This window comes from Suncus etruscus, chromosome 1, assembly GCF_024139225.1.
Source record: "Suncus etruscus isolate mSunEtr1 chromosome 1, mSunEtr1.pri.cur, whole genome shotgun sequence".
In the NCBI taxonomy this organism is placed as follows: Eukaryota; Metazoa; Chordata; class Mammalia; order Eulipotyphla; family Soricidae; genus Suncus; species Suncus etruscus.
In genome coordinates, this window is record NC_064848.1 from 85,747,569 (window position 1) to 85,774,836 (window position 27,268).

A 27,268-nucleotide genomic window follows, 5' to 3' on the forward strand; every position below is an offset into this window, starting at 1 on the left:
AGAGAGGAGAGAGAGAGGAGAGAGGGGAAAGAGACAGAGAGTTGTGCTTAGAGGAAGTGGGACATGTCTGAAGAGTGAAAAAACAGTTACAAGTCTGAGAGAAAACCTAGACTTTTATACTTTCCACATTACTACAGATACCAATGTTTTTTAGAGCAGTAAAATTATGCTCTGTAAAAAGTAAACCACTGGCACTCCTGCCTGACGAACTTCCTCTACACTGCCGAGCTGTACAGCCACTCTGGCAGTCCCAATGCCCACAGGAAATGAGGCGAAGCTCCAGCCAGTGGGTTTGAAGAGACACAGAATATTAACATCAAGTGAAGAACTATTCCAGCAGCAGCTTTCATTCTTCTCCAACAGCCTTTTGGTAGTTTTCTGAAACTCAACTATCCTAACCATTTGAGATGGTTGGCATTGCTAAATACTGTACAGTATTACAGACATTAGAAGAGGCTCGGAGGCTGGTCTGCTTCTAGTACCCTGTGAGCAGCACAGAAATTTATCTTAGGGGTCACACGAGCATGTGTGTGTAAAGAAAGTCCTTATGGGTCAGAAACTGCCTAGTTCTATATACAAGTAAACCAGGAAGATTCAAATTGGCTACTCAAAATGAGTTACTCAGAATCCCTGTTGCCAGTATGTCCTTCAGACGCACAAAACCAAACAGAATTCTATACTTAGAGGCACTGGTCTGGACACGATTCAGTATAAACAGCATTTGAATTTCCATTTTCTCTGGTTCCTCTGGCCAGCTCCGAAGTCTCACCCATGGGTTCTATGCTCTAAAACCTCCCCAGGTGCAAGGTTGGTGGGGGAACACCCTGGTCAGTTGTCCAATTCCTCCTCCTCATTCTGTTCCTCTTCCTCTAACCGCTCCTCCTCATCTTCGTCTTCCTCCCGGCTCTTGTCCTGCTCTTCTGAATCAGTTTTTTTGTCCTTGTCCTTCTTCTTCTGCTCAGAGGCTTCCTTCTTGCCCTTCTGCTCTCTCCTGTAGGCTAGAAGATAAGGGGTGTGACCAGGAGGGCCTGTGTCCCAGAATCAAACCCAACAGCATGCTAAGGCCCCCAAGGGGACAAGCAGCAGCCCAGCACCCTGGAGCAAAGAGGAGAAGCCAGGTGGGTGGGATGTGAGGCCGATAGACCTGGTTCGGGGTCGCTGCCAGGAGCAAGGCAGGGGCAGCAGCGGGAGAACGTCAGTACCTTCCAGGGCTTCCTTGAGCGGTGCGATGAACCGCTGAAACTCCATCTCCTCCATGGCCGAAAGGACGTCGCTGGCATTCAGTGTCTTGCGTTTCCCCTTCATCGCGAAGTTGTTGGCGCTGAAAGCAGAGACAGCTCTGAGGGTCACCAGGTGGGAACACACTCAGTTGCACGGGGGTCCCCCTCCAAGTAAGTTGCTTCTAGAGGTGGGGACGAGCAGACCCGCAGGAGCTGGAGAAGGGGTGGGGGGCCGACCGTTGGGGACTAAGGCTCCCCCACAACTAGCCCCAGCCGACTCCGAGACGCCCCAACACGCGGGGAGCCCATGAGCCTCCCTCCCGGCTCGGGCCCAGCCTCACCAGGACGTGGCGTACAGCACGAAGACGCTGGCGGCGCGGGAGATGGCGCTGCGGGCCTCCTTGGAGATGTTGACGCCGTCGGGGAGCTGCGAGGAGAGCCGAGTGAGCCCAACCCGGCATCCCGGCAGCCCCGCCAGCTTCCCTCCAGCCCGCCCGCAATCGCGGCTCCTCACCGCCTCCTTGATGATCCTGGTGATGACGGCGTTGGGGAGGTTCAAGTCCTCGGGCCTCTCCGCCATCGCCGCCGCGCCTGGGCCTCAAGCCTCCTCCCGGGCTGCTCCGCTCCGGGCTCCGGACTTCCCGCGTCGCCGCCGTTTGACCCAGACGGGCTTCCGTCCCGCACGCTTCCTGTTTCCCACAATGCTCCGCGCGCCGCCTCCCTCCTTTCGCAGACTGGCCTTTTCGCCGTCTCCGTTCGCTAGGGCTTTCTGACCTTCCACGCTACCGTGATAGAAGATTTTGGCTTATCCAAAGTCTGCATTTGGCCTATCGGTATACGCCTACCCCCATCTCACGCTCTTTTCTCTACTTCCCACATCACTAAGAATGGCCTATTTGGGATTCCGTCGCTCCCCCATAGTGCTCTGCGTCGTTGCCTAGCGACGGCGCTGCTCGGCGGAGAGCGTGGGAGACGGGGCGTGGTCTTAGTCCGAGAGGGCGGGGCTTACAGGGCGGGACCCGTCCATCTCCCCGCGACTTCCGAAGCTGTTTTTTTTTTCTCACCTGACTTTCTTCTCGGTAGCAATGAGGTATATATAGTGTCGCTTGGGTTTTGTAGGCCGTGATCTCCCTCCCAACTTCGCTTTTCCAGAAGGGAAAGTGAATTGAATTGTACCCACATGGTATGGCATCGAATGGGTCACCTGCATGCAAGGCATATATATATATATATATATATATATATATATATATATATATTAACCCCGTGCTAGCATCTCTTTGGCTCATCATAAATTTGTCTTATTCATTACTGTTCTCATGTTCCTTTAGGAGTCAATGAATTAACTTTAAAAGTATGTATGTGGGCCCGGAGAGATAACACAGCGGCATTTGTCTTGCAAGCAGCCAATCCAGGACCTAAGGTGGTTGGTTCGAATCCCGGTGTCCCATATGGTCCCCCGTGCCTGCCAGGAGCTATTTCTGAGCAGACAGCCAGGAGTAACCCCTGAGCAACGCCGGGTGTGGCCCCCCCCCCAAAAAAAAAGTATGGTATGCATAAAAAATGTGAATACAAGAAAAGTAAAAGCATTGCCTTTAAATTCATTATTAGGTGTACTCAAGGAGTAGTGACTGTTTAAAATATTACTAGAGAATTTTTTTTCTTTTCCTTTTCTTTTTGCAGGGGGCAGCACATACCCTTCCATGGTCAGGGCTTACTTCTGGCTCTGTGCTCAGGGATCACTCCTGGTGGGCTCTGGGGACCATATATTGTATCCTGGGGGTCTAATCTGGGTCGACCCTGTGCTAGGGCTCTAGCTCCTTGTTTTTGTCTTTGGGCCACACTCAAAGTAATCAGAGCTTACTTCTGGTGGTGTTTGTTTGACCACCAGTGTCAAACCTCGGTGGACTGCATTGAGTGCAACACAAAATGCCTTATCTCTTTTGCTTTCTCTCTCTATGCCCCCAATTGAGTATATACTGTTCCCTACATAAAGGCACTTTACCTCATTTAATGTCTCCCAGTTCTTAGGATACCCCCACACACTTCCAAATCATATGAAGAAAGAGTCTCAGAGAAGTGAAGTCAAAGTGCTCAAAACAATACAGCCAGGGGGCTGGAGCAATAACACAGCGGTAAGGCGTTTGCCTTGCACACAGCCAACACAGTATCAACTCTGGTTCTATCCCTGTCATCCCATATTGTACCCAGAATCTGCCAATAGCAATTTCTGTGCACGCAGAGCCAGGAGTAACCTCTGAGCACCACCCGGTGTGGCCCAAAAATCAAACGGCAAAACAAACACAAAAACAAACCATACAGCCATTAAATAAAATAGTTGCTGGTAATAGAACTTAAGATCTGTTGATTTACTATTTGAGTATAACCAATTATTCTGACTACTGGTATGAGACTTGGAACGTATTGGGGAAATGAAGTGTATATTCTGAAGATTTGAGCCATTTAAATCATTTCTACAGATTTTATGATTTTTTGGGGGGAGTGAGGAAGTTGGAGGTTTGGGCTGTGATCATCTTGTGATGCTCTCATCTTAATTCTGGTGATATTTTAGAAACTTTGCGTGGTGCTGGGGATCTATCCAGGGTCAGTCATGTGGAAGGCAAGTGCTTAACTCCTTACCCCTACTATCTTTTTATCCCATGTATGATTTTACTCAGGTAGCACATCGGGAAACCAAGCAGATTAACTAAGGAAAACAATATAAATAAACTTTTGGACTATAAGATTAGTGAGTGGTTACCAGAAGTAAAAGGCCAGGTTGGGGGCGAAGGGGGGGCTGAAATCAGAATGAAGAGAGGTATATGCTGATTTTCAGTAAGATGCATATGAAGCTTATACTTTACAAATTTTTTTTTGTTTTGAATCACCAGAGATACAGTTACAAAGTTGTTCATGATTCAGTTTCAACTATACAATGGCCTACACCCATACTTTCACCAATGCACATTTTCTGCCTTTCCCCAGCCTTCCCTCTTCCTGCCTCTATGGCAGTATTCTCTCTCTCTCTCTCTCTCTCTCTCTCTCTCTCTCTCTCTCTCTCTCTCTCTCTCTCTCTCTCTCTCTCTCTCTCGCTCTCTCTCTCTCTCTCTCCCTCACTCTCTCTCTCTCTCTCTCTCTCTTCTCTCCCTCCCTCCCTCCCTCCCTCCCCTTTCTCACTCTTTCCTTTTACCCCTTTTAAACATTGATCTGCAGTATGGTTACTGAAAAGATAGCAAGCATATCACTTTACTTCTTTTCAGTACCCAGTTCTTGTCTAGAGTGATCATTCCAAACTGTTTTTGTTATATAGTTCCATAACTGCATTCTCTATACTGCCGTAACTGCATTCTAAAGACTTGTGAGGAGTCAGATCCTCTAGTCTTTTTCTATGGGAGATCACAGAGGTGGTGCTTAGGGCTTACTCCTAGCTCTGTACTCAGGCATCATTCCTGGCAGGGTTTGGGGGATTATATGTGCACTGAGGATCAAACCTGAGTTAGCCACATGCAAGGCAAGCCCCTACTCTCTGTACTATTTGTATAGTATGTTATACTAGCAGGGGTCCTCAAACTTTTTAAACAGGGGGCCAGTTCACTGTCCCTCAGACCATTGGAGGTTCTGACTATAGTAAAAACAAAACTTATGAACAAATTCTTATGCACACTGCACATATCTTATTTTGCAATGAAGAAACAAAACAGATACAAATACAATATGTGGCCCATGGGCCATAGTTTGAGGACCACTGCTATAAAGTATACAGTATATATGCATATGTGCCACAGTCGTATTGGGCTGGACACGCTAGGAAATTCTCGGAATCCCCTCAGGAAAGTGGGTGGCACAGAGTCAGCAAATGATAAACAACAGGAGCCATACTCAGTTGTGTGGGAGAATTGAAAAATACAAGGAGTATATAAGCAGGATTTCTGCCAGTCAGTTTTTTAATGTAAAAAAAAAAAAAGCTCACATTTGTTTCTTGTCAAGCATATCTTGTTAACAGAAACAAGTACACACTGTTTGATCTTCAAAACATTTCTTATGCCTCTATGTGGTTTACAGACCTTATGAATAATTACACTTCAATTAAGAACCCTGAGACTTCCCTGGGATCAAAAGAGGGCAAATTTTAACATATCAGAGTTTTTCCTAGGTGTCAATTCTGAGGTAGATTAAAGGATTAGCAAGATACTAGATTTTCCTATCAAGGTTTTCTTTTGCCGAGGGAACAGGTTTTTTTGCTTTTAGGGCTTTCCGAAGATAACTAACTTCCTAAGTTAGACTCACAGGTTTTAGTAGAAAGGGAAAAAAAAGAAAAAAGAGATAAACTTATTTTAAAGAGATGTAAATCTTTACCTGATAAAAAGCTTTCTTAACAACCCAGTGCTACTTCCAGGACAAACCTCGGATATTATAGCCAGGTAAGAAAAATTCGTGAGTCACTCGGCGTCTCTTAGATATGTCTCAATACAAGCAAACATTCCTTTATAACAGACTATGAGGGTGGGATAGCACAGTGTTGGACTGTTTGCCTTGCATGCAGCCGACCTGGAACATTCAGGTTTGATTCCTGGCATCCCCTATGGTCCACCAAGCCTGCCAGGAACAATTTCTGAACTCAGAGCCAGGAGCAACCCCTGAGTACCGCCAGGTACTATGAGGACTACAAAGTTGTTTTTATGTTTCTCTTGATGTTGATGTTCCAGGTAAAGAGAAATTTAATCAAGGCAACATTTGCCTATACTAATTCTTTCATCAGGAGGTAAATGCTCAACTATATACATACTGTTAAAAGGTCCATGACAGCCCACTGCCTCAAATAAAGACCACAAATCTCCAGAGAATGCAATTGGCAAAGTGAGGTTTATTCATTCAGAGCTCTGGGGCCGGCTGTTCTATAGGCGAGCTGGCCTCATACAGGCTAAAGCACAACTTTGTTTTGTTTTGTTTTGTTTTGTTTTTTTGTTTGTTTTTGGGTCAAACCCAGCAGTGCTCAGGGGTTACTCCTGGCTCTACGCTCAGAAATTGCTCCTGGCAGGTTCAGAATGGGTGGAGGGGGACCATATGTGATGCCGGGATTTGAACCAATGACCTGCATGAAAGGCAAATACCTTACCTCCATGCTATCTCTCCAGCTCCAAGCGCAACTTTTTTTTTTTTTTTTTGGTTTTTGGGTCTCATCCGGCAGTGCTCAGGGGTTACTCCTGGCTCCATGCTCAGAAATTGCTCCTGGCAAGCATGGGGGACCATATGGGACCTCGGGATTCGAACTGATGACCTTTTGCATGAAAGGCAAACGCCTTACCTCCATGCTATCTCTCCGGCCCCGCAACTTTTTTTTATACAGTTCTTTGGCAAGAGATCATTGAGGCCCAGAGCTGTTACAATTTAAAACAACCAATAGTGTAAGCTAAAAAATGCGCAATTCCTTAACTGTCCCAAAACCCCTTTTGATGTCAGTCACCCTAGCCCACATCCTGATGTTCGTATGGCCTGTATTCTCCAGATGACCCTTGGGAGGGTCCTGATCTGGCAGGGTGGAGGTATTGTTTCCTTGGTAGCAAAGTTACAAGGGCTAAGGGGTGGAGGGAGTTTTGTCTCTGGTCTCTTATACTACTTATAAACTTATAGCTCAGAGCCAGCAACAGAAGCAAAAAATAGCATTAATCTTCATCTCACTATTTTCTATACCTATTGCTTCACTCTATGTTAGTTGGGTTATTAATTCTCACAGTACCCATATTGCTCTCCAATGCTTAACTTTAAATCATGTTTTCCAACTGGTAGTTACTCTTTTAGTGTAAACACATGCAGCCATCCCTTATCTCCCTGAGCCAGCTGGTAGCTAGCTGGGGTCACCCGGGTCAGTGAGTTGTTTACTGATCACTTGTTAGGGCCCGTAATGTAAAAAAGACCTGTGATGGCAGAGCTTATGTCAACTTAAAAATTTCTAAAAGTGGGGCCGGAAAGATGGCATGTAGAATCCTGGCATCCCATATGGTCCCCCGTGCCTGCCAAGGACGATTTCTGAGGATCGAGCCAGGAGTAACCACTGAGCACTGCCGGGTGTGATCCAAAAAAACAAACAAAAGCAAAATCTAAAAGCAAGCAAAAACAAGTCAGAAAACATGAAGAGTATGGTTAGTCCTAATAAATTATACTTATTATACCTATCTTATCCTAGCTTATTCTTAGCCCTTACACTACTTAGTACAGCAGAAGGGAGATTCATTTTAGGCCAAATATATGTTTGCAACCAAGCTTGAGAAATACCACACACACTATCAGGGAAGTAACTTCCCTTTGAGGTTTGATCAGCCATCCACGCTGGGGCGGGGGGAGCACAGTGGACCTTATGATATTATACTTCACATTGACCGTGGGGGAGATACATATACTATAAAGTATAAAGTATAGTATGCTATCTGTACTGTCCAGCTCCTTCACTCTTGCCACTTTCCTTCCTGCTGCCATACTTTCATGCTTATTTGTTTCCTAAATCTTAGTTACCTGGCAGCCATCATTGACTTATATGGGCTCAACAGAGCTATTATACACTTTGAGTGGAAAGGAAGCTCTGGAGTGCATGGCTAACTAATGTGTAATATTTCTAATGATGTGGAATTGTTTCAGGCACTCTGGAAGTACCAGGTTTGGCCTTTGTGGTAACCTCCCTGCCGCTGTGGACATGCCAGACGAGAGCATGTGGGATGAGACCACATGCAATATGGCCATTTGTCAGCACCCACAGTGCTGGGCTGCCATTTGCCGCATTGAAAGGGGCCACCCACGTCTCCTTGAAGGTCCCTGCAAAACTCTGGAATTTGAAGGTGCACTAGCTTTCTCCGGTCTCCTTCCTTACAAGAGCCTTTTTACATCTGATAACCCTTAACATGTTGGTGTGGGGCCATTGTGCTTTCGCAGACAAATTCCCGACCCTCACCATTGTGAATCTCTCGGATGACTGCATCCCAGCCTGCAGACTTGCTTGCCACCCCCAGCTCCCCAGAATTGCAATCCACAAGCCTCGCTCTTTACGGCCACGGGGTCCTACAATTGGCTCCAAATTTTCAGTCAGGTAAAGACATGATCATGGGAACTTGCTTAAAGACTTGAGGGTTTCTCAACTTGGGTTTGGTTTCTTGACCTGTGTAAGAAACTTTGAGAAAATTGATTTATTTTGGGGGGAGATGGGGGTAAGAGGCTGGGCCACACCCAGAATTTTTAAGTGTTTATTTCAGGTTTTTTGCTCAGGGCTCAATCCTGGTAGTGCTTGGGGACCGTAGATGGTGCCACAGATTGAACTAGGGTCAGTCTTAACACCTGTGCAATTCGTTTGGCTCAAGAAAGGTAGCTTTAAGTAAAACTGTGATAAAGTTAAACATGGAATGACTGATTATACTAGCATTTTGAGGAGCTGGGACAATAGTACAGTGGGTAGAGTGGTTTGCTTTGCCTGTGGCTGATCTGGATTTGATCTCCTACATCCCTATGATGCCCTAAACATCACCAGGAGTGATCTCTAAGCACAGATCCAGGAGTAAGTTCTGAAAGAAGTCCTGAGAACAGCTGTGTGTGATTCAAAAACCAATAGCCAAACCAAATCAAATCAAAACAAAACACCACTTGGGTATTCTTAGAGTGGGTTTAAAGGTGTGTGGTGTGGATGTGTGTTTGCTATTGTGAGCTACGGGGATCAACTGACACAAAAGTATTTTCTCATAATTTCGGAGGGTGGAGGTCCAAGATCAAGATATTGGTTCATCTATTTCTTGTGAACCCTCTAGGAAGGTTTGGTTTTCAGGGGCATCATCTCTGTCACCCATGGCCTTCCCTGGGGCTGTCTGGGCCTGCTCTTCCTCTGATCAGTCACAGTTCAGATCAACCCCACCCCTTTCCAACAGGCCTCCTCTGATCTTCTCTGTCTCTTATTAGGTTTGGTCTCCATTCCATTCTGATCTACTGGGGGTTAGAATTTCAACATATACACTTGGGGAGACTCCATGTAGCTCCTAGAAGAAATATTTCTCAGCTTCTGGAGTACATTAGGAAACCAGATGAAACCAGGGACTGGAGAGGTCTGTTTTGCTACTCAGTTACTGGTGCACAATAGTAAACAGACAACAAACATATTTATCTTCAAAGGACTCTCAGCTAGAGAAGGAGCTGCTGTGTGGTGCCTCAGGTTTGCAGAAGCCTCCAGGCAGGATTCTTCTTAACCCAGGGCACTGTCCTGGATAGGTGGCTTCTGACTGGACTGGACATTAGAGCTGTCTAATGTGGTAGAGAGCTTGCCGGTGGGAGAGGGCAAGAATAGAGTTCTAGGGGCTGAAGAGATAGTACCAGGATTAAGTTGTGCTTGTCTTAAATGTGACTGGCCCTAGTTTGTTTCTTGTCAGGAATGAACCTTAAATCCATTGCCAAGAGTAATCCCTCAACACTGTTGGGTGTGACCTACTACACTCCTCTTGCAAAAAAGAAAGAACTCAAAGGTCTGTTTTGATTATTATTTTTATTTATTTATTTGGTTTTTGGCTCAGGGGTTACTCCTGGTTCTCTGCTCAGAAATCACTCCTGGCAGGCTCCGGGGACCATATGGGATGCTGGGATTTGAACCACAGTCCTTCTGCATGCAAGGCAAATGCCTTACCTCCATGCTATCCCTCCATCCCCCCTCATTTTTTGGTTGTTTTTATTATTATTAACATTTTTTTGGAGTCACATCCAGCAGTGTTCAGGGCTTAGTCTTGTCTCTGTGCTCAGCATCACTCCTGGTGGTACTTAATGGACCATATGGGGAGATGAAGATCAAACTGGGTCATCTGTGTGCAAGGCAAGTGTCCTACCCATTGTACTATCTCTTTGACTTATGTTTTATAAATTAGGTGAAGGGCTTGGGCATTTATTTTGTATATCTTTGCATTATTCTTTCGTTCATCTATCTAGCACATGACTGGAACAATAGCACAATGGGTAGGATGTTTTCCTTGCCTGTGGTCCCTTGAGCCTGCCAGTAGTAATTGCTGAGTGCAGGAGTAATCCCTGAGAATTGCCAGTGTGGCCCTAAAACCAAAATTGAAATGAAATAAAATAAAAATAGCAGGTATGGGGCTGGAGATGGGGATGGTGTTTGTTTTGCATGTGGCCAACGTGAGTTTTACCCTCAGCATCCTATATGGTCCCCTGAACATGCCGGGGATAATTTTTTTTTTTTTTTACTTTATGAGCGCAGAGCTAGGAATAACCCCTGAGTGCTGCTGGGTATGGGCCCCAAAACAAAGAAATTAGACCAGTATGAGGGTTGTTATACATTGTATGACTGTAACTTGATCATGAACAACTTTATCTGTAAAAGAAGAAAACCTGTAGTATGAGCAACCTTGTGACCCTAGTGTTTTAATTAAAAAATAAAATAAATGAGACTAGTAATTGCGGAATGTGGTGGTGAAAGCAGTAGGTCAGAACTTTGAAAAAATAATCTTTTTATTTTGCAGTAAAGTTGCCACAAAAGTTTTATTCTAGGATTAAGTTAACACTTTTTTTTTTTTTTTTTTTTTTTGGTTTTTTGGGCCACACCCTGTGACGCTCAGGGGTTACTCCTGGCTATGCGCTCAGAAGTTGCTCCTGGCTTCTTGGGGGACCATATGGGACGCCGGGGGATCGAACCGCGGTCCGTCCTAGGCTAGCGCAGGCAAGGCAGGCACCTTACCTCCAGCGCCACCGCCCGGCCCCTTTTTTTTTTTTTTTTTTTTTTTTTTTTTTTTGGTTTTTAAATCATACTCAGCTGTGCTCAGGGTTTATTCCTGGCTCTTTGCTGAGAAATCGTCTCTTGTAGGCTCAGGGGACCATATGAGATGCCAGGATTTGAACCACTGTCAGTCCTGAGTAGGCTGCATGCAAGGCAATCTCCCTACTGCTGTGCTATCTCTCCAGCCCCAAGTTGATACTTTTGAAGTGCAAATCACCTTTTAATTAATTAATTAATTAACTAATTAATTACATTAAAAATAACTTACTTGTAGGCCCAGAGAGATAGCACAGCGGCGTTTGCCTTGCAAGCAGCCAACCCAGGACCAAAGGTGGTTGGTTCGAATCCCGGTATCCCATATGGTCCCCCGTGCCTGCCAGGAGCTATTTCTGAGCAGAGAGCCAGGAGTCACCCCTGAGCACCGCCGGGTATGACCCAAAAACCAAACCAAACCAAACAAAACAAAACTCACTTGTTTATGTTGTTGTTGTTTTTGGGTCACACCTGGTGGCGCTCAAGAGTCACTCCTGGCTCTGCACTCAAATCGCTCCTGGCTGGCTCCGGGGACCATATGGGATACTAGGATTCGAACCACACTCTGTCCTGGGTTGGCTGCTTGCAAGGCAAATGCCATCCCATTGTGCTATCTCTCCAACCTCCTCACTTTTAATACATTTAAAATTTGTTTTGTTCATTGCTTCCGGAGATCACAGATAATGAATAAATTGCTAGTAGCAATAATAAAAATGTTAATTTAGTTTGGATAACATTTGATTTTTTTTGTTTACTTTGCAGCTTTGATTAGTTTGTCCTTTTTTTTTTTTTTTTTTAAGAGGAAATCACTGAATATTGGATTCTTATCCAGGAAAATGGGAAAATGGCATGGTACTGTATACTGGGGACTGATAAAGCATGCAGGAAACATTACAGGACAGTTAAGGCAGTGACTATTTGGTATGAGAAGCAGAACTGATTTTTTTTGGTGGTGGTGGGGAAAGCAGAACTGATTTTTGTCCAGATAAAATTTGGCCTGGACCTTTTCTGTAACATTAATGTTCACTTAGAAAAGATTTATTGTTTAGTAAAGGGGACTTTGTAAATGGCTGAATTAGAGCCATACAGATCTCATCTCCTGACAGTTCCTGGATGCTCAACCTTTGATGAATCTGAACTTATGACTTGTTTCTGAGCCCCTGCCAGTATTCATGAATTCCCATTAACTTGATTTTAATTTACTAGCAGAACATGGTGGCATTTGTAATGTAAACATACTCCTAAGAGAAATTCCTTGCTCTCAGTTGATATTTTAACTTTGGCACATTCAATGTTGTTCTAGATTTTATGCATTTTTTCCTTTCACTTGAGAAGATCTTTTATATAGCCTTTTGAGAAAGAGAGAGAGAGAGAGAGAAAGAGAGAGAGAGAAAGAGAGAGAGAGGAAAGGAGGGAGGGAGGGAGGGAGAATGGAAGGGAGGGAGGGAAATGGTTTATCATCCCCTTTTTTATATCTTTATGTAAGTACCATGATTACAAACATGTTTGTAGTTTGGCCTCAGCCATAGAAAGAACACCCCCCTTCATCAGTGCAAATTACCATCACCAATGCCCCCCATCACATCTTCCCCCACCCCTGCTGTATTCAAGAAAGGCATTCTACTTCTCTCACTCATCAACATTGTTCTGGTAGTCCTTGGTGTAGTCATTTCTCTAACTGCATTCACCACTCTTTGTGGTAAGCTTTGTATCATGAGCCGGTCCTTCCGACCCTCATCTTTATTCTCTGGGCATTATTACAATAATGGCTTTTTTTTTTTTCCCCATTTCTTCCAGGATTTCATGTTTCATAGCATAGAGTTTCTCAAAGTAGTCTCTAATTACCCTTTGGATCTCTGTATTATCTGTAGTGATCTCCACCTTTACATTTCTAATCTGGTTTATTAAGTTTCTCTTCCTTTCTTTGTGAGTTTTGCTAGTGGTTTATCAATCTTGTTTAATTTTTCAAAGAACCAACTTTTGCTCTCATGATCTTTTGGATTGTTTTTTTGAGTTTCCACTTCATTAATTTCTGCTCTAAGCTTTGTTATTTCCTTCTACCTATGTATTTCGGGTTCATTTTATTGATCTTTTCTAATTTTATAAGCAACGTCATTAAACTATTTATGTAGGTCTCGTCTTCCTTCCTGGTGTGTACTTGTAACTTTAATTTTGAGTCTGTGTTTGTTCTGACTATTTAGATGTGTTTCTTGTAGGAAACAAAATGTTGGATTCAGCTTTTTGATCCATTTGCCATTTCGTGTCTCTCTTTTTTTTTTTTTTTTTTGGTTTTTGGGCCACACCCTGTGACGCTCAGGGGTTACTCCTGGCTATGCGCTCAGAAGTTGCTCCTGGCTTCTTGGGGGACCATATGGGACACCGGGGGATCGAACCGCGGTCCGTCCTAGGCTAGTGCAGGCAAGGCAGGCACCTTACCTCCAGCGCCGCCACCCGGCCCCCATTCCGTGTCTCTTATCTGGTGCATTAGGCCCATTGACGCTAAGAGAGATAATTGTCATGGAATTTAGAGCCATCTTTGTATAGAAGTTTGGTGTGTTTTAGGCCTGTCTTGTCTTAAAGTAGACCTTTCAGTTTTTCTTTTAAGACTGGTTTTGAGTCTGTAAAGTTTCTGAGCTGCTGTTTATCTGTGAAGCCATGTATACTTCCTTCAAACCTGAAAGTGAGTCTGTTTTGTTTTTTTTGTTTTTTTTGGTTTTTGGTTTTTGGGTCACTCTTGGCAGTGCTCAGGGGTTACTTCTGGTTCTATGTTCAGAAATCGCCCCTGGCAGGCTCAGGGGACCATATGGGATTCTTGAATTCAAACCACCGTCCTTCTGCATGCAAGGCAAATGCCTTACCTCCATGCTATCTCTCCGGCCCCCTGAAAGTGAGTCTGGCTGGGTGAAATATTCTAGGTGAAGCATTCATTTCATTGAGTTTTGTCACTATATCCCATCACTGCCTTCTGGCCTTGAGGGTTTCTTGTGACAGGTCTGCTGTAAATCTTAAGGATGTTCATTTGCAAGTAATTTCCCTTTTGATCTTGCTGCTTTCAATATTCTATCCCTATCTCTGGGATTCATCATTGTGACTAGGATGTGTCTTGGGATGCTTGGGGTGCTTTCTTGGGGTCTCTTTTAGCTGGTATTCTTTGGGCATGCAGGATTTGTTTGAATATAGTCTTTAGCTCTGGGAGTTTCTCTGAAATGAGGTTCTTGACTGTTGAGTCTTCCTGGGGATTTTATTTCTGGGTCTCTGGGACTCCAATGATTCTTATGTTGTTTCTGATGAGTTTATCAAAGACTTCTATTTTCTTTTTGTTGTTGTTGTTTGTTTTTGGGCCAAATATGGTGACACTCAGAATTTACTCCTGATTCTGTGCTCAGAAATCACTCCTGGCTTGGGGGACAATTTAGGATGGAACCAAGGTCTGTCCTGGGTCAGCTGCATGCAAGGCAAAAAGCGCTACCACTACACTATTGCTATGATCCCTAAATTTTTTATTTTTATCTGTTCACATTATTTGAGGATTTTCCATTATCTGATTATTTGCTTAAAGGTTCTTTCCCAATCTCTTCTGCTGTTTGGAGTTGTTCTGCATCTTATCTTTCAGTTTACTGATTCTGTTCTCAGCTGCTGTTACTCTGTTGGAGAGGTTTTCCATTGAAGTTTTCATTTTATCTACTGAGTTTTTGATTTTTGTTTGTTTGTTTTGGGGCCACATCAGGCGATGCTCAGAGGTTACTCCTGGCTATCTGCTCAGAAATAGCCCCTGGCAGGCATGGGGGACCACATGGGACACCGGGATTCGAACCAACCACCCTAGGTCCTGGATTGGCTGCTTGCAAGGCAAACGCTGCTGTGCTATCTCTTCGGCCCCATCTACTGAGTTTTTCAATCCTGTTATTTTAGTTTGGAGTTTTCTGATTTCTATCTTTGTGGCCTGTTCAGCCTGATCTATGCTTTCTTTGATTTCTCTGAACATCCTTCATATTTCTATTCTAAACTCCTTATCTGAGGGGCTAAGTAGGTGATTGGTACTTTCCCTGTCATCAGAACTGCCATCTTCATTCTCTATGCATGGTGTTGTCTTGCATTGTTTCCCCATTGCCACACTTGTAACATGGTTTTTACTGGGTGTGGTAGGGTTTATGGGCTACAGCCGTGTGAAAGGCAAAGGATGGGCTAGAAGAAGCTCTTCATCGCACTCTCTGGCTCCACCCTTATTGGGTGGAGATTGCTTACCCTGTGCTGGGTCCTGAAGAGATTATGTTTGCTGTCATCTTCTTAGCTGCCTCATGCAGGAAATCGAGAAAACAGGCTGGAAGCAAGGCAACAGCCTTTATTAATGGCTCTCTTGTGCCCAAACACATGGCAGGAATCAGCCTTTACTCACCAGGAGTAAATTTTGAGTGCAGAGCCAGGAGTAACCTGTGATCGCTGCCTGGTGTAACCCCAAACCAGAAAAAGATATCAGGTTCTATAATAGGAAAACCTAGTGAGATTTTTTTGGGTGTAGGGGAGTCTTGGTGCTATACAAAGAAATACTCAGGGCTTACTCTATTCTTAGGGATCACTCCTGGTGATACTTGAGGAACCATGCTAGGGATACAAACTGGGTTGATTGTGTGCAAGATCTCTGTGTGTGTGTGTGTGTGTGTGTGTGTGTGTGTGTGTGTGTGTGCACGCAAAATCTTAACCTCTGCACTACCTCTCTGCACTTTTTTCCCATTGAGGTAAATGTCATATCAAATTAACTTTTTTTTTTTTTTTTTTGGTTTTTGGGCCACACCCGGTGATGCTCAGAGGTTACTCCTGGCTATGCGCTCAGAAGTCACTCCTGGCTTGGGGGACCATATGGGACACCAGGGTATCGAACCACCCGGTGACGCTCAGAGGTTACTCCTGGCTATGCGCTCAGAAGTCACTCCTGGCTTGGGGGACCATATGGGACACCAGGGTATCGAACCGCGGTCGGTCCAAGGCTAGCGCAGGCAAGGCAGGCACCTTACCTCCAGCGCCACCGCCCGGCCCCAAATTAACTTTTTTTAACTTTGTTTTGGAGCCCTAACCAGTGGTGCTTGGTGGTTGTTCTCAGCAGCATTTAGAGGACCAGCAAAGCCAGGGATAGGATGCATGCAATGATGTCCTCAGACTTTCGGGTTATGTCTACTGACATGTTTTTGTTTCTTGATTTGTTTTTGGCCATACTATGCTCAGGGCTTACTTTGGTTCAGGGGATTATAAAGGGCATCAGGGATGAATTCTGGTTAAATGTATGTAAGGCAAGAATCTTCTTTTTTTTTTTTTTTTTTTTTTGGTTTTTGGGTTATACCCGGCGTTGCTCAGGGGTTACTCCTGGCTGTCTGCTCAGAAATAGCTCCTGGCAGGCACGGGGGACCATATGGGACACCCGGGATTCGAACCAACCACCTTTGGTCCTGGATCGGCTGCTTGCAAGGCAAACACCGCTGTGCTATCTCTCCGGGCCCGGCAAGAATCTTCTTACCCATTGTATTATTATCACTCCAACACTTCTGCTCATGTTTCACCCAATTTTTTTCTATTTTGATTTTTTTTTTTTTTGGTTTGGGGGCCCACATCTAACAGCACTGGAAGTTGCTCCCAATACTGCTTGGGAGACTATATGGTGGTACCAGGGATAAATCTTGGGTTCTTGGTGCATTCAGCCCATTGAGTTATTGTTTCAGTCTCTATTGTGACTCTTTTCAAACTTTTAATTTAGTGGCCTCAGAACATTCATTTGTGTATATAACTGTTACCATTATCGAGTTCTGTATCTTCATGATCTCAAACAAAAACTATATTCATTAAATATCACTTCCATTTCTTTCTCCTTGTCTCTGATCCTCTCTATTTTCAAGGTATCCATGTTGCTGCATTGATTAGAATTTCATTCCTTTTTGTTGTTTGTTTTTTACTTTTTGAGTCTCACCTGGCAATGCTCAATCCTTGGCTGTGAAGACCACCCTCGGTGGTCTTCAGGGACCATATAGAGTGCTAGGGATAGAACCTGGGTTGGTCATGTGCAAAGCAAGCACACTACCCACTGTACTATTTCTCCAGCCCTGAGAATATATTTTATTCCATGTTTTAAGGCTAAATAAGTATTCCATGATGTGTAAATGCCACATTTTTTTGTATTGAACATGTTTTGCACACCTACATCGGAGTTACATCTGCTTCAATGGTGACTAACCATGCATAGTTGGAAAGGGGTCCAGGATGTTAATTCAGCTTAATACCACAGAATGGGGAAGTGTTTTCAGTGGGCAGCACTTGGATGGAAATTGTTCCAGGGAAAACAAATACAAATTGAGCTGGTAAGAGCCTGTAAATATTAAGCATAGATTTCTATAGATAAAGGCATGAATGTTCTGTAGACGAGGGCACTAACTTTATCATCTCAGCAGTCTTTTTGTGTCTCTTAATTTTTTTTTAGGTCCCGGAAGGCTTTTGACAAAGGTTCTATCAGTGGTAGAGATTCTAAAATCACACCCTTGTTTAAAAAGGTACTTCCTTAACATTTTCTCTTTATTGACGGGAATGTAAAATTTGCCTTTCTTTAACATTCCTCCTGGGGTGGCTGTTATCTGAATCAGATGAGGATCTAGCTGATGGCAATGGCTCTTAGTAATTTTGGAGAGGGATCAGGGCCATTTCCAATAGTGTTAGGGGTTACTCCTGGCTCTGCATTCATGAGTTGCTCCTTGTGCTCTTTGAGGTGCTCAGGAGACCTTGAGGGATACCAGGGATTGAATTTGGGTTGGCTGTATGCAAGGCAAGCACCATGCCCACTAATTTATCTCTCTAGCCCCTAAATTGCTCTATAATATTAAAGTTTTACTCTGTCCCAGGCACTCTATTGATGCCTTTGCCTGCTGTACTGTTTCCATCAGTCCTAACCCCTGTGATGTTGGTGATCATCTGGCAGAGGAGTTATTCCATCTTGTCCAGAATCGAGTGTGTTCAGATGCTAAATTAACCTTTTTGTTGAAAGGAGGCTGGAATGTGAAGGTGGCCCAATTGGTAGAACACAGGCCTTGCGTGTGTGAGGCTTTGGGTTTAATCCTCAACCTTTTCTGGCTCCCCAGCATTGCTAGGTCCGTTCCTTGGAGGGCGGGGGGGTTTGTCTCAGCATTGCTGCCTGATCACCATTAGGAGTTCTTCCTCTCTGAATTACTCCTGAATTGCTTCCTAACAGTTATTTCACAGTGTGGGAAAGCATGCTGGTGCAGTGGGAGGAATGCTGGAAGGTTTGACTTAAAAAGGGTCCTCAGGAGGCCTGAGCATCCTACCAGTGCTGTAGGATTTGAGGCCACTTTTGGTAATGTAAGGCATGGTTTCTGGGAGAAATGGGCTTTCGTTGTACCTTTCTCTGGTGACTTTTAAACTTTTGTAGTTCTGAGCTATGATAAGAGAGACTTTATATTTTGTGGGTCACACCTGGCAGTCAGTGCTCAGTGTCAGGAATTACTCCTGACAGTACTCAAGTGACCATATGGGATGCTGGGATTGGCTATATGCAAGCCAAACACCCTACTCATGATACTATCTCTCTAGCCCAAAAGAGACATTTTAAAATCACGAAGCACTGGGTTAGAAAGATAGTACAGGTGTTAAGGAGCTTGCCTTATATCCCAATGATCTCTGGTTCACTCCTTGGCACCACACATGATCCTCTGAGCACCACAGGGTCACTCATTACAGAGCCAGGAGTAGGTTTTGATTTTTGCTCCAAAACAAAAATGATAAAAAGTTTGTCACCCTCTGGAAGACAAACTGATATTTTCCATCTGTTTTTATTCTATTTACTTTCTATTTCTAATTTTATTTATTTATTTGTTTGTTTTGGGGGGGCACATCCAGCAGTACTTAGAGGTTACTCCTGGCTTTATGCTCAGAAATCACTCCTGGCAGGCATGGGGAACCATATGGGATGCTGGGAGTCGAACCACTGGGTCAGCCAATTGCAAGGCATATGCCCTACTGCTGTGCTATCACAGTGCTATCACACAGAACTCTTTGAGTCTTCATACCCAAAGTGTTAGAATACATATTTTTGGTTTTGCTTTTAGGAAATATTGGCAGTGAACAGAGGCAACTCCTGATGGTACTTGAGGGAGAATGTCATGTCTGAAACTGAATCAGGGCCTCTGGCGAGCAGAGCATTGCCTACTAGCTCTTTGAGCTTTCCCCCTAATCCCAAGGTTTAGTTTGAAATGAACTGGTTTTGTTTTTGTTTTGGGGCCACACCTGGCAGTGCTCAGGGGTTACTCATGGCTCTGTGCTCAGAAATCACTCCTGGCAGGCTTAGGGGACCTTATGGGATGCTGGGGATTGAACCCAGGTCAGCCTTGTTTGCAAGGCAAATGCCCTCCCTGCTGTGCTATTGCTCCAGCCTGAGCTTTTTTAATAGATAATAATAAGTACATGGTTCTAGATTCAAAAGGCATTGAAGGGCCTTTACAGTGTAAAGTAGTATCTCTTAATCCCCAAGCCTATTCATCTTTTTGGGTAGGGTAGAGAAACCAGTTTTATTCTTTTTTGGTTTGTTTTTGAGTCACAGCCTGCATGCTCAAGGGTTACTCCTGACTCTGCTCATAAATAATTCCTGGCAGACTCGGGGGACCATATGGGATGCTGGGGATTGAACTCAGGTAGGCTATGTGCAAGGCAAATGCCCTTCTCACTGTGCTATAGTTCCAGCCCCAACAGTTTTATTCACTTGCCTTGTGCTCAGCCAACCTGGGTTCAATCCCTGACATCCCATATGGTGCCCTGACTCCTGTCATAATAGAGCCAAGAATAAACCCTGAGCACTATGGGGTGAGCACAGAGCCAGGAATAAATCCTGAGCTTATACCTGGGGTGTGGCCCCTAAAAAATAAAACAATCTAATTTATTATAATTAAAGTGATGAATTTACAGCATTGGTAAAAAGCATTGCTTTCACCCAAAACAAAGGCATTTTCCAACTTCCTCTTTCTTTTCACTAATCCCTTTGACTTGTAAAAGTCCACCTGAATATTTATGTCTCTCACTTGGCCCTACCCCTCCTGGTTGAATTTGAACTGGTCAATACAGAGAAATTTCGGTTTGGTGGACTACGAGGGGAAAAGCCACTTGACTCCATGATTTTCTCCCTATGAATGGCTTGGTTTATTAATTCTTCATGGCTACTCTGTTTCAGACCTGCTCACCCAGGGTTGGAAATAATGGTGTGGGATTTGTTTTACAATTATACTTATGACCTTAGCATAGTTATCTAACCTCACTACCATTAGTGTCTGAGATCGTTACCCATGTCCCTGTAGTTATCTTTTCTTTCCCTTATTTTTATTTTATTTTATTTTATTTTATTTTATTTTATTTTATTTTATTTTATTTTATTTTTTTGGTTTTTGGGTCACACCTGGCAGTGCTCAGGGGTTACTCCTGGCTGTCTGCTCAGAAATAGCTCCTGGCAGGTAAGGGGTGGGGGTGGGGGACCATATGGGACTCCGGGATTCGAGCCAACCACCTTTGGTCCTGGATCGGCTGCTTGCAAGGCAAACGCCGCACTGGGTCCTCTTTTCCTTATTTTTGAATTAGTTTCTTTTTTTTTTTTTTTTTTTTGGGCCACACCCTGTGACGCTCAGGGGTTACTCCTGGCTATGCGCTCAGAAGTTGCTCCTGGCTTCTTGGGGGACCATATGGGACGCCGGGGGATCGAACCGCAGTCCGTCCTAGGCTAGCGCAGGCAAGGCAGGCACCTTACCTCCAGCGCCACCGCCCGGCCCCATAGTTTCTTTTTTTTAAGTTTTGAGTGACACCTGGTGTTGCTTGTGGGTGTGAACCTATGGGTTTTGAGGTGGGTGGGGTAAACCATGATGTGTCAGGGATCAAACTCAGACTAGGAGGCATGACACCCAGCCCTTTGTGGTATCCACCACCTTTTGAAAATTTATTTATCAGTGCAGGGCTACAGTGTAGCCTGGCATAGGCACTACCTCAGATTCACCAATGCAGCTTAAATAGTCTTTTTTTTTTTTTTTTTTTTTTTGTGGTTTTTGGGCCTCACCCGGCAGTGCTCAGGGGTTACTCCTGGCTGTCTGCTCAGAAATAGCTCCTGGCAGGCACGGGGGACCATATGGGACACCGGGATTCGAATCAACCACCTTTGGTCCTGGATCGGCTGCTTGCAAGGCAAACGCCGCTGTGCTATATCTCCGGGCCCTACTAATTTCTTCTTGTATTTCAAGTCTGTCCCATTATTTTTATTACTCACTTGAGTGGGGCAGCATAATATAGATTGGGTTTTTTTGGGGGGGTCACACCAGGCATTGCTCAGGAATTACTCCTGGCTGTCTGCTCAGAAATAGCTCCTGGCAGGCACGGGGGACCATATGGGACACCAGGATTCGAACCAACTACCTTTGGTCCTGGATCGGCTACTTACAAGGCAAACGCTGCTGTGCTATCTCTCCAGGCCCAGCTTAAATAGTCTTAATTTTGATTATCTTTTCCCTGCTCCCACCAAGGATAGGGTTCATAATTCATAAGGTTTCCTGGAGCTCCAGTATTTTAGCACCCTAAATACTTTTTATTATTGTCTTTAAAAAAAAGGTTTTTGATTAGGGGCCACACTAGGTGAAGTTCAGGGCTTACTCCTGGCTCTGTGCTCAAAATGTGGAGAATGTTATAGTTAAGTTTTATGCAGATACTTATAAGTGGTTGATAGATTATGAAAGTGAACAATTTGCTTGTCTCTTTTTTTGGGGGGAGGGGGTCACACCCGGCAGCACTCAGGGGTCACTCCTGGCTCCACACTCAGAATTCACTCCTGGCAGGCTTGGGGGACCATATGGGATACCAGGATTCAAACTACGGTCCTTCTGCACACAAGGCAAATGCCTTACCTCCATGCTATCTCTTCGGCAATTTGCTTGTCTCTATTGGTTCCTTCTCTGCATTCAAATTATGTATGTTGTTATCTTTTAGATGGAATGGGCAGAATGAGGTGCATTCCCCTAGGTAAAGTTCCTGGTATACTTACCTAGGATGAAATCAGCAGTTACTCAAAGCCTTTCTTTTCTTTTCTTTTCTTTTTTTTTGTTTTTGTTTTTGTTTTTTGGGTCACACCTGGCAGTGCTCAGTGGTTACTCCTGGCTCTATGCTCAGAAATCGCTCCTGGCAGGCTCAGGGGACCATACGGAATGCCAGGATTCAAACCACTGTCCTTCTGCACGCAAGGCAAATGCCTTACCTTCATGCTATCTCTCTGGCCCACTCAAAGCCTTTCTGTGCCTTCCTTCAATGCCTTCAGGAGGCAGGAAACTTTCTTATGAATAAATGTTGACTCTGCAGAGCAGTGGTAATGGTACCTAGTTTCTTGGGAGAATATTTATTTATTTATTTATTTATTGGTTTTTGGGCCACACCCGGCGGTGCTCAGGGGTTACTCCTGGCTGTCTCTCAGAACTAGCTCCTGGCAGGCACAGGGGGACCATATGGGACACCGGAATTCGAACCAACCACCTTTGGTCCTGGATTGGCTGCTTGCAAGGCAAACACCGCTGTGCTATCTCTCCGGGCCGAGAATATTTATTTTTTTTGAAGAATATTCTGAAGATGTTTGGGGAGATGTAAAGATTTTTTTTCTCTCTGAGCCTCCAAATCTTTTTGGTTAGCATGCTAATTTAGTTCTTAGTCTGGTAGAAAGTATTGGAAGAAACTGGTCCCTTGAAGTCATACATTGAAAACTTATTTCTATCTTTCACTTAGCTTCCTGTACTGAATTTGAACAATACACAGCTTCCCTGTTCTCAAGATGATGAACATATGGTTGTAATCTGGATTCCAGAAGCATCTACCAATAAAGTCATGTAAGTATCATGTCTAGAATTTAGGGGTCTCCTACTCAGATTCTCATCAAGCCACTGTTTGAGCTCTCTTTTTGAGGGAAGTAAGGAGGTAGTTTAGGTCACATATACCCTGGCCATGTTCAGGGGCTATTCCTGGCTCTGTGATCAGGAATGATCACTGATAGTGTTGGGAAGCCTCTGTGTGATACTGGGAATTTAATATGGGTCTGGCCACATGCAAGCCAACTGCCTTACTTTCTATACTATCATCCATCACCCCTAAAGGAACCAGAATTATCAAGTGATTAATTTTGGTTTTGGGGTTACATTTGGCAGTGTTCATGGTCTCTGGTATTACTGGCTCTGTGTTTGGGGATTGTACCAAATGACGCACAGAGGTAGGGATTGAACTGGGATCATGCAATGCATATACTTAACCCCTCTGTACTAGCTATGACCTTGTGTTCTCCTTTTGAGTTACTTCATTAAAAGCAGCAGTGAAGAGAGGAATGTCATGATTTCTTGCATCAGCCTCTAACTATCATGAAATTCAAATTTTTTTTATGGTGCTGGAATTTTTTTTTTTTTTTTTTTGGTTTTGGTTCACACCCGGCGGCGTTCAGGGATTACTCCTGGCTCTGTGCTCAGAAGTCACTCCTGCCAGGGTTGGGGACCATATGGAATTTCGGAATTCAAACTAGGGTCCATTCAGTGTTGGCTGCGTGCAAGGCAAATGCCTTACCACTGTGTTATCACTTCGGCCCCACGTTGCTGAAATTTAAACCAGGGCTTTACATGTTCGAGACCCTGGGCCCTTTCCATGGATTTGCAATTCTATTCATGCACTTTGATTTGTGGGAATTCTCTACATCAAATTCTATATGCCAGTAATAGCAAATAAATCAGGGCCCACTGTTTTGAGTAAGAAGCTAATTCTTGCTTTGCAAGTGGAAGCCTTGTGATCAATTCTTGGCATTGCCTGGTCTCGGAGCACCATTTGATGTAACCGTTAAGCAGTGTGCTAAGAGAAGCTTTATTGGACTATTGGGGGGTATGGTCCTAAAAAAAAAAGGGGAAAAAAGAAACAGGTGCTGGCCAGAGAGACATCTCTCTTTTTTTTTTTCAGGAAAAATCCAGCTTTATTACAAGGTCCCAATCGCCATGTGCATATCTCCGCATGGCCTCTAAGCTAAGCTTTTTAAGCAACCTCCTTCAGTTGCCCTCCATCCAGCCTGACTGCTTCTGCCTCTCTCAGAGAGGCATCTCAACGAGTAGAGTATATGCTTTGAATGCTGGGAGCCAGTTTAATACCTGGTACTACATAGTTTTAGAGCACTGCTAGGAAGTGAAGCCTAAAGTACATAGCTACTAAGTGTGATCTCCCTAAAAAAACAAAAAACAAAAAACAAAAAACAACTTTGTGATCATCAGGGCCTTTCTTTCTAACTTTATTTAAACACTGTAGTTTACAGAGTTTATAATACAGTTAGTTGTTTTGTGCATTCAATGTTCCAGCACCAATCCTACCACCATTGTGACTATCCCTCTACCATTTCCCACAATTTCCCCCTCAGTTTTGTGTCTCCTTAGAAATCACAAAATGAGGGGCCGGTGCGGTAATGCTAGAGGTAAGGTATCTGCCTTGCCAGCGCTAGCCTAGAACGGACCGCGGTTTGATCCCCAGCGTCTCATATGGTCCCCCAAGCCAGGAGCGATTTCTGAGCGCATAGCTAGGAGTAACCCCTGAGCATCACCGGGTGTGGCCCAAAAACCAAAAAAAAGGGGCCCGGAGAGATAGCACAGTGGTGTTTGCCTTGCAAGCAGCCCATCCAGGACCAAAGGTGGCTGGTTCGAATCCCGGTGTCCCATATGGTCCCCCGTGCCTGCCAGGAGCTATTTCTGAGCAGACAGCCAGGAGTAACCCCTAAGCACCGCCGGGTGTGGCCCAAAAAAACAAAACAAAAAAAAAAAAAAAAGAAAAGAAATCACAAAATAATATATTGTGTGTTTGTTTGTTTTGGGTCACATCTGGCAGTGCTCAAGTGTCTGCTTCTTGTGGATGAGGTCTCAGGATTACTCCCCAGCACCTCCCCCAGCAAATAAAAATATAAAAATAAATAGGTTCTTGTTAAGTGTTTAGAGACGATGAGCTAGTAAAGTTTTAAACATTTCCACTTTTAGATGGTCCTTTGAATGCTTCCTTATATATGCATTTTGTTGTTTGTATATATGATATGCCCTCTCCAAATTTCTTATAGGTTTATTTCCTATCTTGTGAAAAATATAAAAAACGAAAACAAATCAAACTCCAAAGGTTGGTGCTAATTCTAGCAGATCAGTTCCATGAAGTATAGGAATTAATGATGGTAGTTTTTATTTCAAGGCCCACCAAGCGGAAGCAGCTTGTTCACAACCAGAAAAAAGGGAGGAGCCCACCAGTGGTAAGTTTGATGTCTTGGCTAAATTGTTTATTTGCTATTGAACAGCGTGGTGGTTCTCAGGGCTTATTCTTGGTTCTAAGCTCAGGGATCATTCATGGTGTGGTATAGGGTACCATATAGATATCAGTCCTCAAACCCAAGTCAGCAGAGTGCAAATAAAGTACTCAATTTACTATACTCTGGCTATTGCTCTGGCCCCGATTTTTTTTATTTTTTATTTTTGGGCCACACCCAGTGATGCTCAGGGGTTACTCCTGGCTATGCGTTCAGAAATCACTCGTGGCTTTGGGGACCATGTAGGACACTGAGGGATCAAACCGCAGTCCATCCTAGGTCAGCGTCTGCAAGGCAAACACCCTACCACTGTGCTACCACTCTGGCCCCAGCTGTGTGTTGTGTTTCAATTTCTACCCTTCCTCCAATTACCTCAGTGAGGTTCCTGAAGCTGAAGGAGCACAGAATCCATGAGGAGAGTGTTTGCATCCAGTTGATTCATTGCTGGATCCCTGCCCTGCCTCTGCCTGGCACTAAGTTGTCTAATCAGCACATTGTATTCAATTTAACTACTCATCCCTAGTCTGATCCAAGTTAAGCAATAGGATTGAGGAGCTAGAGAGGGGAGAAAGGGTCCTCATGTGCAGAGCAGGCAGGGAGGAACCTCAAAGGCTGGGGCCTGCTCGTTTGTGTTGGATGCTGCCTTGTTGGTAGGAAGAAGTGGCATTAAGGTTTTGATGAAACTTGTCTGTTGCTTCTTTTGTAGCCACTGAGACCCGTGCCTACACCTCAGCATGCCATCACACCTCCTCCTACTCCAGAGTACTTCTTTAAGCAAGACATCCAAGGACATGTCTCTGTATATAAGCAGTTTGATGTGGGATCTTTGGAGCTATCACCAGAGTAAGTTGTTGGGAGAGGTGGGACCAAGGTTTTTCTTCCTAGGAGAAGAGCCTGGGCTCTGTGTGCTTAGACTGGTCATATGGCTCCATGTGTGAAGCTTCCATGTGTGAAGCCCTGGGCACCATCCTTGGCACTGTCAAGCAAATAGCATTCTCAGTAGAGCCATCTTCTGAGTAAGGAGGGGAGAAAACTGACACTTTCCTATTCTCTTGGCTACTGAGACTTATCAACAGGCTGGATGGCAGTGATAACCACTGTTCTTATAGGCCTCTATGACTTACAGAGGTTACTTTCTCTTATTCAGACTTGCCCTGGGAGGGGAACTATTCCTCACTTCATAGAGAGATGCTTATTGAGTAGTGGTCAGATGACTCTTAGAGGTAGTACAGGGGTTGTATCACTGACCCCAGCTCATCCCTGGCATTTCGTATCATCTCCCAAACACTGCCAGGATCTCTCCTGAGCTGCTTCTAGGCTTGTAGGGACATGATAATTGAGTTAATCATTGATCACTTAGCCTCTTTCTACTTAATTTTCCTCCTTTGCAAAAGTAAAGTCGCTGTCCTTGAGGGTGGTGGAGGAGTCAGTGGGAGAGTGCGCAGGAACATGGCAGTCATCTACATATTCAGTCTTCATCCAAGTGGAACCAGAAAAGTAGCATGAATGAACATCCATTGGCACATTTGTACATCTGAAGTGAAATTTCTTCCATTTGGAGTCCTTTCTTCTCTCTCTGTCTCCAAGAAGAGCTGATGTGATGGCTGTCTGTCTCTATCCTTTTTGTTTTTGGTTACAACTGGCAGTGGTCAGGGATAATTCCTGGCTCTGTGCTTGGGGATCAAACCTGATGGAGCTCAAGGTACCATATGGGCTACCAGGGATTGAAGCAGGGACGGCTGCATACAAGGAAGGTAACTTATTTGCTGTACTACTGTTTCTCTGGCCCCTATTTTAGCCTTTCTTTAGGGAAAGCAAAAATCAAAGCTTCTCCAGAGGTGGTGCTCCAATGGGATGTGATGGCAAAGAGCCCAGCTAATAGTGAAGGTCTGAATGAGATGTTGT

General features: G+C 44.4%; 2 protein-coding genes across 3 annotated transcripts; one reads left to right on the forward strand and one right to left on the reverse strand.

The window, feature by feature from the left end:
* Positions 1-545: 545 nt before the first annotated feature.
* Positions 546-1,873, reverse strand: POLE3 (DNA polymerase epsilon 3, accessory subunit). The gene is made up of 4 exons (XM_049785004.1): positions 1,735-1,873; positions 1,562-1,647; positions 1,203-1,321; positions 546-998 (listed from the first exon to the last, which is right to left on the reverse strand). Exons 1-4 carry the CDS (start codon positions 1,798-1,800, stop codon positions 829-831), a joined length of 441 nt encoding a protein of 146 aa, XP_049640961.1. The 5' UTR covers positions 1,801-1,873; the 3' UTR covers positions 546-828.
* A 404-nt stretch (positions 1,874-2,277) lies between these two features.
* Positions 2,278-27,182, forward strand: C1H9orf43 (chromosome 1 C9orf43 homolog). Of its 2 annotated transcripts, XM_049785038.1 has the most exons (7): positions 2,278-2,310; positions 7,854-8,050; positions 8,145-8,298; positions 22,789-22,889; positions 25,252-25,309; positions 26,070-26,206; positions 27,162-27,182. In XM_049785038.1, the coding sequence occupies exons 1-4, from the start codon at positions 2,306-2,308 to the stop codon at positions 22,799-22,801; spliced, it is 369 nt and encodes a 122-aa protein (XP_049640995.1). In that variant the 5' UTR covers positions 2,278-2,305; the 3' UTR covers positions 22,802-22,889; positions 25,252-25,309; positions 26,070-26,206; positions 27,162-27,182. The 2 variants fall into 2 exon arrangements, with proteins under 2 accessions (XP_049640995.1, XP_049640989.1); XM_049785032.1 differs by lacking the exon at positions 27,162-27,182 and having other exon boundaries at positions 26,070-26,881.
* The last annotated feature ends 86 nt before the right edge of the window (positions 27,183-27,268 follow it).

What these genes read in the sequence shown, in the direction of transcription:
- POLE3 (XM_049785004.1), bottom strand. Translation starts at nt 1,800, where the DNA reads ATGGCGGAGAGGCCCGAGGACTTGAACCTCCCCAACGCCGTCATCACC. An exon ending in CCAGGATCATCAAGGAGGCG is followed by an intron (nt 1,648 to 1,734) that starts GTGAGGAGCCGC and finishes CTCTCCTCGCAG; the next exon opens with CTCCCCGACGGCGTCAACAT. An exon ending in GCTCAAGGAAGCCCTGGAAG is followed by an intron (nt 999 to 1,202) that starts GTACTGACGTTC and finishes CTTATCTTCTAG; the next exon opens with CCTACAGGAGAGAGCAGAAG.
- C1H9orf43 (XM_049785038.1), top strand. An exon ending in CAAAACTCTGGAATTTGAAG is followed by an intron (nt 8,051 to 8,144) that starts GTGCACTAGCTT and finishes GTGCTTTCGCAG; the next exon opens with ACAAATTCCCGACCCTCACC.